Source organism: Squalius cephalus, assembly GCF_949319135.1.
Source record: "Squalius cephalus genome assembly, chromosome: 13".
Taxonomy (NCBI): domain Eukaryota; kingdom Metazoa; phylum Chordata; class Actinopteri; order Cypriniformes; family Leuciscidae; genus Squalius; species Squalius cephalus.
Genome location: NC_137134.1, coordinates 25,699,086 through 25,715,251, shown reverse-complemented (window position 1 = coordinate 25,715,251; position 16,166 = coordinate 25,699,086). Strand labels below are relative to the sequence as shown.

Genomic DNA, 16,166 nt, shown 5'->3' with positions numbered 1-16,166 from the left:
ACAACTACAATACAATGGTATGATACATTTTGAATATCAAAATGAAATCAATGTCATTGGAACTTTCCATGAATTGGGCACATTGACCTACAAGTTCTTATTTAAACAAAAATAAAATAAAATAAAAATTTTAGGCACAGATCTCATGTTTCCAACACAATCTCTCAGATATATAACTTTTAACAAAAAAAGCTTTTAGTTTTTGAATGCATTTATCAAACCTGTTACCAAATTTTCAGAAAAATAACTTCAGGTTACTTATAACTTGTAAATTGAAACAATGGAAAAACATTTACCAGTTGAATCGGGCTTTGCTTAATTTACACATTAAAAACTTTAGCAACACAATAGCAAAAATTATGAATCAGATCTAAAATAAATGTAAATAAAACAGCTCAGATAATATTTAGAAAAAACTCTTTTCACTGACCTTTTTTTTTTTTTTTTTGACAAAAGATTGCAAGAAAATGTTCAGGCTCTATATTCTACCCAGTTCAGTTTATCACGCTTGGAAGAGCCAGGAAATTTTTTTTTTTAAATAACTCCGATTGTATTCGTCTGAAAGAGTATGTACACCTAGGATGGCTTCAGGGTGAGTAAATCATGTGCTATTTCATTTTTGGGTGAACTAATGAAGGATCAAGAATAAACACCAACCTATTTGATCTTTAGTATCTTCATCTTCCTTTGTGCAGGGCTCTGGATCACTCATGTTCTCAGTGTTCAACTGACTTCACTTGATGGGAACATTCCAGCATTTACAGACCTTATGTAGCCCCGCCCCTTGTCAGCGCTGCGGTGAGCTCGTTGTCTTTTTCCCGTCTGTATTTTCACAGCGATCTTACGTATTTATGAATGAACGGCTCGTTTTAAAATCTTCCCGGTCTACTGACATTTGTTAATACATCTGCTTTAAACATTACAATCCTCATGATTTATCAAGTTATAACTTTTACCTTTACATTCAGTAAATCCTCTTCAAAAGCTAAATACTCTGGACAGCAAGGCCATAGAAATATACAGAGCGACCGCAAAAACGGAAGTTCAAAAGCGGCGCCCTCGTTTCTTCTTCTTATTCTTCTTCTTTCTGTTTCATGGCCGAGTAGGCTATTACCGCCACCTACTGTATAGCCTACCTTGCGCACATGAGTATTGGCCCGGCTCCAGGGGTGGAGGGGTGGAGGGGAGGGGTGGGGGGGGGTCAAATCAGAAGCTTGGCCCACCCAGAGCCATAGAGAGAGATAAGAAGGAATGTTGTTTTAACCGCGGAAAGACGTCAGTACACGCCGTTATTCAAGTTCAAAACCTCCAACGTTAATCTACTCTCCTGACTGCTTTGTCGGATGCAGATGGCGGATTATGATTGGTCAAATCGCCTGTCAATCAAACTCCCTGCGAAGGGCCAATTCACCTCCAGATATTTATGTCTTCTTCCCAACCCCCTCTTTTTTCTCCAAGACTTAGCTCATTCACTTCGCTACCTTAAAGGGATAGTTCGCCCATTTAAGACATGAAGTTGTATGCAATCCTTACCAGCACTATAGTGCATACACACTGACCCACTCTGTGGTCACCTCCCTGGTCAGAGTTCTGGCCGCTGGAAGTTTTTCAAGAAAGTAGTCACGGTTAGTTTCCGGGGCCTCAAAACTGTGCGTTTTTACGTGAAAAAAAATTATATGCGTTTCAAAGCTTGATTAATTTACATCACAAAAAACACTCCAGACAAAATTCATACCTCAGTTTTAATCGGCACTATTTTCTTTCCATTTCTATCAATCCGCGCTGCTGTCAACGTCAACAGTGCGCACGTTCCGATCAGCTGTTCCATAGTGTTTACACAATCGAATGACAACGACGTAAAAAGTAGAAAATTAACAAAGGTGCGAAGTCTGCGAACTTGTAAATTCCCAGGTTGTGACCACAAGAATGTGCCGGGATCACCGATCACTGTTGAATATACAGACATTTTGTCACTGAACCTTAAACTTATTTTCGTCTCAAATTTTGGAATATATACTCCTACTCCCACTTTTTGTTCGACTGGGTCTTTAGACCCATCTGTATAAATCTGTATACAAGAATAAAAAATTTCTCTCATAAAACCATTAATTTCATAACTATTAGTTTAGCTTCCTTCTGCTTTCTCCCGATCCTCCAGCAATCTCATTTCAACATTACACTGAAAAAAAATGATAGTTGAATTTACTAAAAAAAAAATTCGTGAGTTGTTGCACACAACTGATTTTAGCTAAAAACAAATGCATGAAGTTGAACTTAATAAATTTTAGTTCAACTTAATGCATTTGTTTAAATTTAGCTAAAAAATTAAGCTTTTCCCTTCTTAAGTCTAGTGGCATCTCCCCCATTTCAACCCTAATGGCATCTAAAGGGGTTGATCTTATTGCTCCACAGCAAATTCTAAGTGCCCTAGCCTGTACGTTGTCCAACTTCTTTAGCTCTGATTTTGCTGCAGCACCATACACTGCACACCCATAATCTAAACTTGACCTTATTAAGACTTAATTTAGTAGTGCGAAATCCTAGCCTAGAAATCTAGACGCACCCTAGTTGCAGCAAAATGTATTTTGCAGCCAGGGTAGTCTAGCGACTCTCCATAGACCTTTTTGCTGCAAAAACCTAAATTGGGTCAGGCCAATCACGTTGTGTATAGAGTCGGTGGGGCGGGCTTAACAAAATGACGACATAGTTGCGACGGTTAGGGAACCTTGAAAACAAAGAATGGCGGCTGCTGCTGGAGAACAGCGGTCTTTTGAATCGGGTTTGGCCCCGACACTGGAGGACTTGCAGTTAAGTTTTTCTTTGAGAAAAGAGCAAAGAACGGCACTTCAGTCATTTTAAAAAAGGGAAGATGTGTTCGGAGTTTTGCCGACTGGATACGGAAAAAGTTTAATATAGCCTACCGATCAGAGCCAGTGATTCTCTATTCATTCTGATACCGATTACCTCCGCTTGTTGCTCTGATTGGTTGTAGCGCTGTCCTATTGCGTGCAGAGGGATTTTGAGAGAGAGACGTTTATCCCGCCTCTCGGATGAAGCCGTGTCTATGGAGAGTTGCCAGACCTAACATCTTGATGTAGGTCTGGCTTGCCAGGCTAGCGAAATCCAGGGTTACAGGGTTCATATCAAACCATTGAAAGTTTATCATTTGCACATCTTGCCATTTTAAACCGTTCAAGTGATTTGAAAATATTCAAGAGCCAGAAGAGGTGAAAGAACACAATTCGGCACTCACGCGCTGTCTTGTTTCACAGAATCAAGTTCTATTTCACGTCTTCTTGCGCTTGAACCGACACATACATGCACAACATTTTTAAAATACCTCAAGCATTCACAAACACTGTTGGTTTTGACTTAAGTGAACGTAAATCGTTAAGAAATCAAATGTATTTCATTATATTGGATCTGTGCATTAGGTTTTAAAGTTAAATAAATACCTGCTGTCTCTATGGTTGTAGCAAAGTTACATTTGCCTCACCCCCTTGTTTTTGTTTTTTTTAAGATGATCTGGAAAACTAACCGTGACTCAAAATGTAATATGATCCAAACTGTGAGATTGGTGATCCATTAAAGATGTTACACAATATTGAATAGTTGAACAATTGTGATGTTGATGTATGCTTTATTTAGTGTTTGTCACCAGTCAAATTCACTCACGGCTGACTTAATGGATGAGCTGTTTGACATTCGGTGGTCAGAGAGAGGAAGCAACAAAAGGGCAGATGAGAGTAATTGCTTTCTGTAGGGACTACCTAGAGGATGCAGAAGGTAACAATGTAATAAGTAATTCTTATAAATTGACTGCATAGTCATTAGGGAAGTCAATGATCTGTGCCCGGTTGCATGAAAGCTTTAAAGCAGGGGTCTCCAACCCTACTCCTGGAGAGCTACCGTCCTGCAGACTTCACTTTCAACCTTGCTCCAACACGCCAGTCTGTAATCAAGCAACTTTTGCCGCTCTCGCTGCATGGCGGCGGTGTGAACGCACAGTTAGGCCAAATTTTGAATGTTTACAACTCTCATGCCCTTCCCCTGCTACCACTGAGCACCCTCCCATTTGTGCTCGTCAGTGTGTGTGCACCAGATTTTCTGTGAACGCGCCCATCTCATCAGCGTCGATCAACACCATGGAGTACTCGGAGGTATGCTGCCCTGACTAATCTATGGCTAACGTCAATGGCTACCTCTCGCTGCTCGCATCAAGTTCAAGGCATTGACGCTTGCTTACAGATCTATCACAGGCTCAGCTGAAGTTTGATTTAAGCCCTAGACGGCGCCTCATACATTTCACTAAGTAAACGTGGATGTTAAGGTGATGATACACAGGGCAACTTTTTGAGCAATGTTGCTGTCACGGACAACCAGATGAGACACAGGGCCCACGACCAATCTAAATTATCCAGATAGAAATGTATTGCCCATTTTCAATGGGAAAGTGCCCAAGCAACAATCGCTCAGCAAGATTGCCCAGCAACATTGCTCAAAAAGCTGCCCTGTGTATCATCACCTTAAATCTTGTTGAACGTTTTGAATGGGCGCGAATAACCATTCAAAATGACGTCAAGCAGCAAGCAGCGCGCCGGCAGAGTCAAACATTTTTCAGGTAAACAACTTTAACCACAATTTTATCAATTCCTTAAAAAAAAAATATGAGAATGACATTTGCTAATCATCTCACTCCATTTAGTGAAGGTTACCTACAGGTAAGGAGAAAAAAAGACTTCTGGCTGGTAAAAAGTGAACTATAAGAATTTAAAGCTCTCTCATTCTATTTATTTCGCTAATAGGCCTACTGTGTTTTCTTAGGTAATTGGCACATATATTTGTGTGTATGCACATTCATGTAACGTTGACAAACATATTTCCATGCATCTATAACTGGAATATATATATATATATATATATATATATATATATATATATATATATATATATATATATATTTAGATAAAACATCTAAATAAATATCAACTTTGTCATGTTTGTGTGACCAAGTAATGGCAAATTCTTGACTAAGAGGTACAAATTTCCCAAGTAAGAATTCTCCAGTGCTACGTGCCATTTATTTTTGACATAGGCTACTTTTGAAATTAATTGGCGGAAAGTAACCTCATTCAATCTCAGTCATGTGTGAAAAAAGTGAGTGGAATAAATATAATTTAGGCAAAATCTATTTGGGATGTACAAAAGTCAATCATGGTCATCATGATTGACAATTTAACATTGAACAAAAGGGTTTCAAGTGTTTATGACCTTTGAATTAGTGCCATAAAATCATCTAATGTTTATGTAAAGTCTCACATATGTTTATGCAATTTTATTTTAACTTAGTTGTATTATAATTTCAATCTATGAAACATTACTTAAATAATATTAAACTGCTGTTAGAACAGAAATCATCTCCCAATGATGCATTGAGCACTGAGGTACATTTAGACATCAAGACTCAACAATGGTGACAATCAACATTTTTTATTTATTTAGATAAACATAAACACTGAACATCTCAAAACAAGCTACTAAAAAGTCAAACAAACATGTACTAACAAAAGACATTTGCATTCAGAGTTGACACCTTTTGGCGTTGTGTGACCATTTGCTTGAGAGACCACCTTCCTTTGTAAGTCAGTTATCCATAAACTCTTAAAAACCTTATTACCTTTTGTTTTACTTATTTGGAAATGAGACATTTGTACCAGTCGCACTGTGACATTTTAAATGATACCAAACATGAAAGATACTCTGTGGTAATCATTCACATTAAACTATACATTTTCTTGGGTGATTTGCATGTGGTTTCAGCATGTGAGAGAGGGAGTGAGGAAGAGGGGGAAGAGATGTGTTCTGAGGTGAGACTTTGTCTCACAAATGGTGAGTTTAAATGCTAATTTCCAGAGAGGTCCTTTTGTTTTCTCAGGGTCTGGTTGCACTTCAAGCATTTCCTAAATTCTCAATTCTTACATGAACTTTTATGTGGTTCTTCTGGGATAATGCAAAAAAGCACTGTCTTTGTCCAGAATGACAATGTGAGTTCTCACATGTGTGGCTTGTCTCTATTATGTTTTTTCCTGTGATTGTTAAGGTGTCCTTTTCGTGTGAAACCTTTCCCACACTGATCACACGTGTGTGGTTTCTCTCCAGTGTGGATCATATTGTGTTCTTTCAGACTTCCTGAAAAACTGAATCTCTTGTCACAGTGTGAACACTTGTAAGGTTTTTCTCCAGTGTGAATTTTCTGGTGCAGTTTCACAGCATGATCTGTAATAAAGGTCTTCCCACAATCAAAGCACACATGATTTTTCACACCGCTGTGTATTTTCTGGTGTGCTTTTAAATTACTCAGCCGACTAAAACTCTTTCCACACAAAGAACACACGTGAGGCTTCTCTGTGTGAACTTTCAAGTGGTTCTTCAGGGAAAATGCTGAAAAAAATGTTTTCCCACACTGATCACAGTTAAATGGTCTTTCTCCAGAGTGAGAAAACAGGTGTGCTTTAAAATTGATGGCCTGTGTGAAACTCTTCCCACACTGATCACATGTGTACGGCTTCTCTCCAGTGTGGATTCTCATGTGATACTCAAGGTTTCTTTTGTGTATGTAACTCTTCCCACATTGATCACATGTGTGTGGCTTCTCTCCAGTGTGGATTTTCATGTGATCATTAAGGTATCTTTTTTGTGTGAAACTCTTCCCACACTGATCACATGTGTACGGCTTCTCTCCAGTGTGGATTCTCATGTGATACTCAAGGTTTTTTTTGTCTGTGTAACTCTTCCCACACTGATCACATGTGTGCAGATTCTCTCCAGTGTGGATTCCCATGTGTTTATTAAGGTGCTCTTTTTGTCTGAAACTCTTCCCACACTGATCACATTTGTGTGGTTTCTCTCCAGTGTGGATTTTAATGTGATCATTAAGGTGCTCTTTTCGTGTGTAACTCTTCCCACACTGATCACATGTGTGTGGCCTCTCTCCAGTGTGGATCTTCGTGTGTTTCTTAAGGTTTCCTTTTAGTGTAAAACTCTTCCCACACTGATCACATGTGTATGGCCTCTCTCCAGTGTGGATTTTCATGTGTCTCTTAAGGGTTTCTTTTTGTGTAAAACTCTTCCCACACTGATCACATGTGTACGGCTTCTCTCCAGTGTGGATCGTCATGTGAATTTGAAGACTTTTGTTGTTTGAGAATCTCTTTCCACAATGTAGGCAATAATTTTTGGCACTACTCAAAGATTTTTCTCCAGTTTTGACATGATGTTGTTTCTCCTCTCCTTTGCTTAGTTTTTCAATCTCCTTGTTCTGTTCCATTAAATCTGAAATAATAATAAAAAAGTTTGACATGTATATTGTTGTGGTTTAGTTCTTTCTTTTCAGGGAAATGACTTCAGAGATCTTTGAGTTTATCAATCAAACAAAGCCGATTGCCTTTCTGCAGAACGACGCCTCCAGAAAAAGTGTCCAGCTATACATAATACACACTTCCTTGTACCAAATATGGTAATGCATTCTATAGATTATTTTGAGAAATAGTTTGTACCATGTGACTTTACTGAAATAGCATTCTCTGTTGCATCAGCCCCCAAAAGTCTGACCAAAGTCACTCACAGGAAATAATAGTGTACAAATATATAGCTAAATTACTTATTATCTGAATAATAAAATCTTCAACAATATCTGTAAAAAAATAAATAAAAGGAAATGAGGAAGTGAAGACTAACATAACACCAGAACACAACTACAATACAATGGTACGATGAATTTTGAATATCAAAATGAAATCAATTATATGTCATTGGAACTTTCCATGAATTGGGCACACTGATTTTCAAGTTCTTATTTAAAAAAATAAATCATAGGCACAAATCCCATGTTTCCAACACAGTCTCTCAGATATATTAGTTTTAACAAAAAAGCTTTTACACAAACTGTAGGTTTTTTTAATGCATTTATCAAACCTGTTACCAAAATTTCAGAAAAAATAACTTCTGGTTTATAATTTGTAAATTGAAACAATGGAAAAACATTCACCAGTTAAATCGGGTTTTGCTTAATTTACACATTAAAAACTTTAGTAACACAGTTGCAAAAATTCTGAACCAGATATAAAATAATGTAAATAAAATAGCTCAGATAATATTTAGAAACAAGTTATAAAACTCAGTGAGTGTTTTAGCGCAATTTTCTCACCTCATGGGATCACAACACTAAGAGATAGTAAATCTTTTCCTGGATTTTTTTTGTGCGTTCCCGAGATTAGACCTTCCTTAACATAATGCCGAAAACCCGAAGTCTCTAGGTGGTCTGGTTGAGGAGTAGATAGAAGTGCAAGATTGGTGCGTACAGACGCACAGAACAGAAATCATGGAAAATTGCGCTAAAAAACTCTTTTTACTGATCTTTTTTTTTTTTTTTTTTACAAAAGATTGCATGTAATTTTTCAGTTTCAGGCTCTAGATTTTACCCAGTTCAGTTTATCACGCTTGGAAGAGCCAGGACTTTTTTTTTTTATATATATATATAACTCTGATTGTTTTCGTCTGAATGAGGAATGTCTTGTACACCTAGGATGGCTTCAGGTTGAGTAAATCATGGACTAATTTTAATTTTTGGATGAACTATCCCCTTAATCAGTAATGATGGATCAAGAATAAACACCAACCTCTTTGTTCTTTAGTATCTTCATCTTTCTTTGTGCAGGGCTCTGGATCACTCATGTTCTCAGTGTTCAACTGTCTTCTTCACTTGATGGGAACATTCCAGCATTTATAGGCGAACTGCATGTGGGAGGAGCTTCACTGCTGAATTGCTGTGGGAGGAGCTTCGAGTTCTGTGGTAGGAACAGCAGATCTGCTAATATTTTTAAAATTGCATTACATTTTTTGTTTATATTTTCATAGATGGATTGATTGTTACAAATTCATTCTACATATTTGTATTTTGTTTGTTGGTCGATTTAATATAAACTTTTTATACTTTTATGTGTCATATGAACAGATAAAAGAAATAGAAGAACCAAGTATTCAAATTAGTTATAATATTTCATTTCCAATTATAAAAATTATGTAATAAAACAGAATAATATAAAATAACTAGAATGTACATTTCCTGAAGAAAATGTGAAGTGGTGCTTGCAGTGGCAAAACTCGCCACTGGGCAGATGCTAACACAATTAACATGTTGTGATACCATGATATACCACTTTTTGCATTATTTACCACGATTTACCATGTTTCTAAGATGATTTACTACGATTTACCACATTCCAGCATGATTTACTATGATTAACATGTTGTTAGAATGATGTTAGCATGATTAGCATTTTGCTAACATGTTTTTAGCTAGATGCTAAAATGATTAGCATGTTGCTAGCATGTTTTAGCTAGATGCTAACATGATTAGCATGTTGTTAGCATGATGATAGCTTGATTAGCATGTTGCTAGCATGATGCTAGCTTGATTAGCATGTTGCCAGCATGCTTTTAACAAGATGCTAGCATGATTAGCATTTTGCTAGCATGTTTTTAGCTAGATGCTAACACAATTAGCATTTTGCTAGCATGTTTTTAACAAGATGCTGTTGCCAGGTGGTTGCTAGGGTGTTCTGGGTGGTTTCTATGGTGTTGCTAGGCAGTTGCTAAGGTGTTCTGGACGGTTGCTATGGTGTTGCTAGGCAGTTGCTATGGTATTCTGGGTGGATACTAGGGCGTTGCTAGGCAGTTTCTAGGGTGTTCTGGGTGGTTGCTAAGTGTTCATGGTTGGTTGCTAGGCAGTTGCTAGGGTTTTCTGGGTGGTTGCTAGGGTATTTTTGGTGGTTACTAGAGTGTTTCTAGATGTTGCTAGGGTGTTCAGGGTGGTTGCTAAGGTATTTTTGGTAGTTGCTATGGTATTACTAGGTGGTTAGCAGGGGGGCATGGATTTCTATTATTTTGAAGGTACCCCCGGGCGCCGCCATTGGCTAGCGGACCCCCACCTGCTGTTAGCATCCCATTGACTCCCATTCATTTTGGCGTCACTTTGACAGCGAATAACTTTACATCTGAGGCGTTTAAAGACTCAATTTGTCCATTATTTATTTCTAAAGAAACACGAAAATGTATAAAAGGCTTCATTACCTTGTAGCTTACGTTACTGCCCCGTAGAAGCAGTTTTTGTAAAAATAAGCTAACGATTGCGTCATAGCCACGCGACTCTCTGTCGCACAGTAGGAAATTACCGTATGGACAGGAGGAGAAGCTCGCGGGCAATCGGGAGGACGTGGAGGCAAAATGACAAAGTAATTAATCAGAACACCTACTAAAAGTTTCTCCTGCTCCTATCTCATGGACAGCTCCTACTCACACTTTCCGTCTCTGCAAGTCTCGGAAGGGAATGATTCAGATTTCTCTTGGCACAGCTACTAGAAGACAGACGGTTTGCTCACGTCACATCTACGTAGTCAAGCTCAGTTTGAGTCTGCGCAGTACGCTCGACCCCCAGGAAGTAAGAGTTTCTAATTGGCTTCACTTTGTCTCCGTTGAATCCAATGGGGTCGCTGTGTCCATTTCTTTTACTGTCTATGGTGGTTAGTAGTAGTCAAAGATGGTTACTATGGAGTTTTTATAGAGTTCTTAAAATCTTTAATAACAAATGCCTTCAGTACGGCACTCGGCCGCTATAGAGCTGGTAAGTCCCGCCCCTTCCGCTAATCTCCCTGGACCTCTAGGTTGAAAAATCGTCAATGCAAGTGGATTGGAGAAAATAATTATTTTCTGGTCCCGTTTGAATTGTGCCATGAATGTGAACATGTTGTCTGTGAATTTTTTATATAATTTTTCGTGTAAAGAATGCTACAATTTAGCGTGTAGAAGTTTGATACGGGTAGACTTTGTGTGTGAGCACGTTGTGGACTACAACTCTTCGCTGCTTTCGATGCGTTTGAAACGTCAACACCACTAGCACACGGACACTAGCTCACGGATCCCGCTAAACATGGCTGTGTCTTTGGTGCACTTCACCGCCTTCTTTCAGGGAGAGAACAAAATCGTTGAGGTTGGCGAAAACCACGGGTAAGTCAACTTTATGGGGTGACGTCACATAGGCAAAATGTAGTCTTTCTCGTTATGTCTTTTCCACAACTGCTAGCCGAAGAATCATACCATATACTGTCAAACTTGTAACATGAAAAGTTATATAAAAAATTCACAGACAACATATGTTCACATTCATGGCACAATTCAAACGGGACCAGAAAATAATTATTTTCTCACATTCACTTGCACTGACGATTTTTCAACCTAGAGGTCTAGCTGTGTTTTAAGGAAGGGGCGGGACTTACCAGCTCTATGGCCGAATATGCACAAGCATGGAGCAATATCACAAGGCTACGAGTGTGATATTGCTTTAAAAAATGTAAAAAAAAAATTTTTTTTTATTATTTCTTGGTTTAGGATGGTTGCTAGGGAGCTCTTAGTGGTTGCTAGGGTGCTGTAACTGGTTGCTAGGGTGTGGCTATGAAGATTTTAGGCCATTACTTATTGGTTGCTTGATAATATAAATCCTCTGAGGGAGAGAGAGAGGGAGAGACGCAGGGGTGTCAGGCCCTTTGGAGTCTGTGTGTGTGAAAACGTCGGTTTGGATTTTAATATTTTTAGAATACCCAATGTTAAGTCAATGGGACTTTTTTGGCCGTTTTTTCGTCCGCTGTGCGAACATCGTACACCCGATCGCTTAGAAAAGTCATAGCACACCTCTCCTCAATGAGCTGGTCGATTTGACACCTCACTCAGGGGTCTGTGACAAACGGTGCGGGGCGCATTACGCGCCAAACTTTGTGTGGAATATAAGTATGAGCAATAACAATAGTGTTGCTTTGAAAAGCACCACTAATTAAACAGAAGCATAAACATATTCAGTTTCGCATGAAACAGTTTATCACAAACTATAATGAAAAAAAAAATGCTGTTAAGAGATTTATATCATGTAGATTTCAAAAATGGTAATGGTGTAGTTTGTTTCATCTGTTGAAACCTAGGAAAAAAAGCTTAAAGTGGCGGTTTACAGTGACATTATGCAGATGATTAAAGACATCAGCATAATGAATGAGGTGAAAACAGGAACTATTGACATAAAATCAGCAACTGTTAACAGTGGCACTCCTGAAACAAGCTAGAGGACCATCAGCACAGATCTCACTTTAGTGTTTGAGTTAGAAACATTACTTTGTCAAGAAAACTGCTTAAAAGAGTATAAAAATGCTCTATAATTGTATTGTCTCTTACAATTTACCATATATAATAAGGCTTATGTAAATTTGATTCATCCTTATCTTTGACAAATCTCATTCATTTTTAAATCCCATTCCTAATCTTTATAGCTCCAGTGTGTAATGTTTAGGAGGATCTATTGACTGAAATGCTATATAATATACAGTAGTCAACATTTGAACTGTATCAAAACCTTTTTAATCAAAGTTGTCCTAAAACCACAACAATACCCGTTCTTGTCTAAGAACTTTTTTTGATCCACTTTAAATGTTGACTACTGAACATAACTATGTTTTGAATGGTACCTAAAGACCTTAGATAATAAACCTTTGTTTTTATTACCTTAGAATGAGCCATTTCTATCTACATACACCGCGGGTCTCCTTGCCGTTTTGCGCCGACATGTTTCCACAGTGGCCCTAAATGGACAAACTGCTCTACAGAGCGTGTTTCGTCACTATGTTGATCTTCTTCGTTTGTGTTTTAGAGGCAGCTTGCATCGTCAATACGTTGAATACGCACAAAGTAGTAGTTGTCTGGTTTATTAGAAGCAGAGACCGTTCTTCGTTAGAAGTAAGAAGAAACCTCATTGCTTGACTGGCTACTCACTGCTGTCTCAGACGACGACATCTTTGTCCCGTGTCAGCCACCATGTGCTTCGAAAGGGAGTGGTGAGCGGTGGACTGAGCCGTTGGACCTTTAAGGCAGCATGCCATATTTTTAAGTTCTGGTTAAGATTTAGATCAGCAAATGTTTTCCATAAAATCTGTATTCCTTAAAATATAAATATAAGGTAACTCTTTAGCTTACAGCCCGGAAAGTACTGTGTATTAAGACAAATTTAAAGCGCAACTTTCGGTAATTATAGTGTACGTATAAAGTACTTGCATGTAAGTATAAGGGAACAATATGTAAAGTTTGGGGAATAATGGTGTAACAACCAGGAGAATTAAAAAAATATTTATACTGTAAGTATTATAGAACTAAGGGTACTTATTCTACTATTATGATACAACAATCTTACATTTGGGAGCAATTTAGTGAGAACATACACTGTGTACCTTTTTGTAATAATTGTGTACCAATACATACTGTATAGGCTTTTTAAAAATTACAGGGTTCATATCAAACCATTGAAGGTTTATCATTTGCACATCTTGCCATTTTAAACCGTTCAAGTGATTTGAAAACATTCAAGAGCCAGAAGAGGTGAAAGAACACAATTCGGCACTCACGCGCTGTCTTGTTTCACAGAATCAAGTTCTATTTCACGTCTTCTTGCGCTTGAACCGACACATACATGCACAACATTTTTAAAATACCTCAAGCATTCACAAACGCTGTTGGTTTTGTCTTAAGTGAACGTAAATCGTTAAGAAATCAAATGTATTTCATTATATTGGATCTGTGCATTAGGTTTTAAAGTTAAATAAATACCTGCTGTCTCTATGGTTGTAGCAAAGTTACATTTGCCTCACCCCCTTGTTTTTTTTTTGTTTTTTTTAAGATGATCTGGAAAACTAACCGTGACTTAAAAAATGTAAAATGATCCAAACTGTGAGATTGGTGATCCATTAAAGATGTTACACAATATTGAATAGTTGAACAATTGTGATGTTGATGTATGCTTTATTTAGTGTTTGTCACCAGTCAAATTCACTCACGGCTGACTTAATGGATGAGCTGTTTGACATTCGGTGGTCAGAGAGAGGAAGCAACAAAAGGGCAGATGATAACAGAGTAATTGCTTTCTGGAGGGACTACCTAGAGGATGCAGTAGGTAACAATGTAATAAGTAATTCTTATAAATTGACTGCATAGTCATTAGGAAAGTCAATGATCTGTGCCCGGTTGCATGAAAGCTTTAAAGCAGGGGTCTCCAACCCTACTCCTGGAGAGCTACCGTCCTGCAGACTTCACTTTCAACCTTGCTCCAGCACGCCAGTCTGTAATCAAGCAACTTTTGCCACTCTCGCTGGCGGCGGTGTGAACGCACAGTTAGGCCAAACCCTGCTACCACTGAGCACCCTCCCATTTGTGCTCGTCAGTGTGTGTGCACCAGATTTTCTGTGAACGCGCTCATCTCATCAGCGTCGATCAACACCATGGAGTACTCGGAGGTATGCTGCCCTGACTAATCTATTGCTAACGTCAATCAAACCTCGCTGCTCGCATCAAGTTCAAGGCATTGACGCATGCTTACAGATCTATCACAGGCTCAGCTGAAGTTTGATTTAAGCCCTAGACGGCGCCTCATACATTTCACTAAGTAAACGTGGATGTTAAGGTGATGATACACAGGGCAACTTTTTGAGCAATGTTGCTGTCACGGACAACCAGATGAGACACAGGGCCCACGACCAATCTAAATTATCCAGATAGAAATGTATTGCCCATTTTCAATGGGAAAGTGCCCAAGCAACAATCGCTCAGCAAGATTGCCCAGCAACATTGCTCAAAAAGCTGCCCTGTGTATCATCACCTTAAATCTTGTTGAACGTTTTGAATGGGCGCGAATAACCGTTCAAAATGACGTCAAGCAGCAAGCAGCGCGCCGACAGAGTCAAACATTTTTCAGGTAAACAACTTTAACCGCAATTTTATCAATTCCTTAAAAAAAACATATGAGAATGACATTTGCTAATCATCTCACTCCATTTAGGCTATAGTGAAGGTTACCTACAGGTAAGGAGAAAAAAAGACTACTGGCTGGTAAAAAGTGAACTATAAGAATTTAAAGCTCTCTCATTCTTTTTCTTTCACTAATAGGCCTACTGTGTTTTCTTAGGTAATTGGCACATATATTTGTGTGTATGCACATTCATGTAACCTTGACATATATATTTCCATGCATCTATAACTGAAAAAAAAAAAATATATATATATATTAGATTAAAAAAATTTAAATAAATCTAAACTTTATGTCGTGTTTGTGTGACCATGTAATGGCAAATTCTTGACTTAGAGGTATAAATTTCCCAAGTAAGAATTCTCCAGTGCTACGTGCCATTTAATTTTTACCATAGGCTACTTTTGAAATTAATTGGCGGAAAGTAACCTTATTCAATCTCAGTCATGTGTGAAAAAAGTGAGTGGAATAAATATAATTTAGGCAAAATCTATTTGGGATTTACAAAAATCAATCATGGTCATCATGATTGACAATTGAACATTGAACATAAAGGTTTCAATGTTAAATTAAGTGTTTATGACCTTTGAATTAGTGCCATAAAATCATCTAATGTTTTTCTAAATCTCACATATGTTTATGCAATTTTATTTTAACTTAGTTGTATTATAATTTCAATCTATGAAACATTACTGAAATAATATTAAACTGCTGTTAGAACAGAAATCATCTCCCAGTGATGCGTTGAGCACTGAGGTACATTTAGACATCAAGACTCAACAATGGTGACAATCAACATTTTTTTTTTTTATTTAGATAAACAAACACTGAACATCTCAAAACAAGCTACTAAAATGTCAAACAACAGCAAAAAAGAGCAAACGGTAAGATTTGGAATTGAAGACAATAGGACAACTGCATAATTTATTCATGCTGCAATGTATGCTGGAAGTTTTGATCTATGTTGGCACCCAGCATGCATTGCAGCATGAATCTTTTCTTTGATTGGTTGAATGGCACCTGGTAACATGTAAACATTCACACATAGCCTGACTCTCAGTAAGAAGATCAGAGACCGTCAGAACTCCCTCACTGGAATCTCTGTTCAATTGAATCAGTAACTGACACCATCATGTTCACCTTCAATGTTCACCTTCACACTGTATCAGTGCGATCCAATGTAATTCACCTTAGTTTATCATGTCATGTCAGGCCATAGAATCAGTGGATCTTAAACACAATCTTGAATTTGTATTCCACAAACAACCATTAAAAA

The 16,166-nt window shown here is 38.0% G+C and overlaps 1 protein-coding gene across 4 annotated transcripts in view; it reads right to left on the bottom strand.

Moving 5' to 3' along the window:
• Positions 1-16,166, bottom strand: part of LOC307169752 (uncharacterized protein) — a 34,758-nt gene that overhangs the window by 3,113 nt on the left and 15,479 nt on the right. The window contains exon 1 of one of the 4 annotated variants that reach the window (XM_079890544.1): positions 658-1,147. The exons of 2 other annotated variants lie outside the window; for them this stretch is intronic. In XM_079890544.1, the coding sequence (XP_079746670.1) occupies positions 658-712 (55 nt within the window). In that variant the 5' untranslated portion in view covers positions 713-1,147. Of the gene's footprint in view, positions 1-657; positions 1,148-16,166 lie in introns of those variants that run through there. One more of the 4 variants, XM_079890545.1, reaches the window with a different exon arrangement.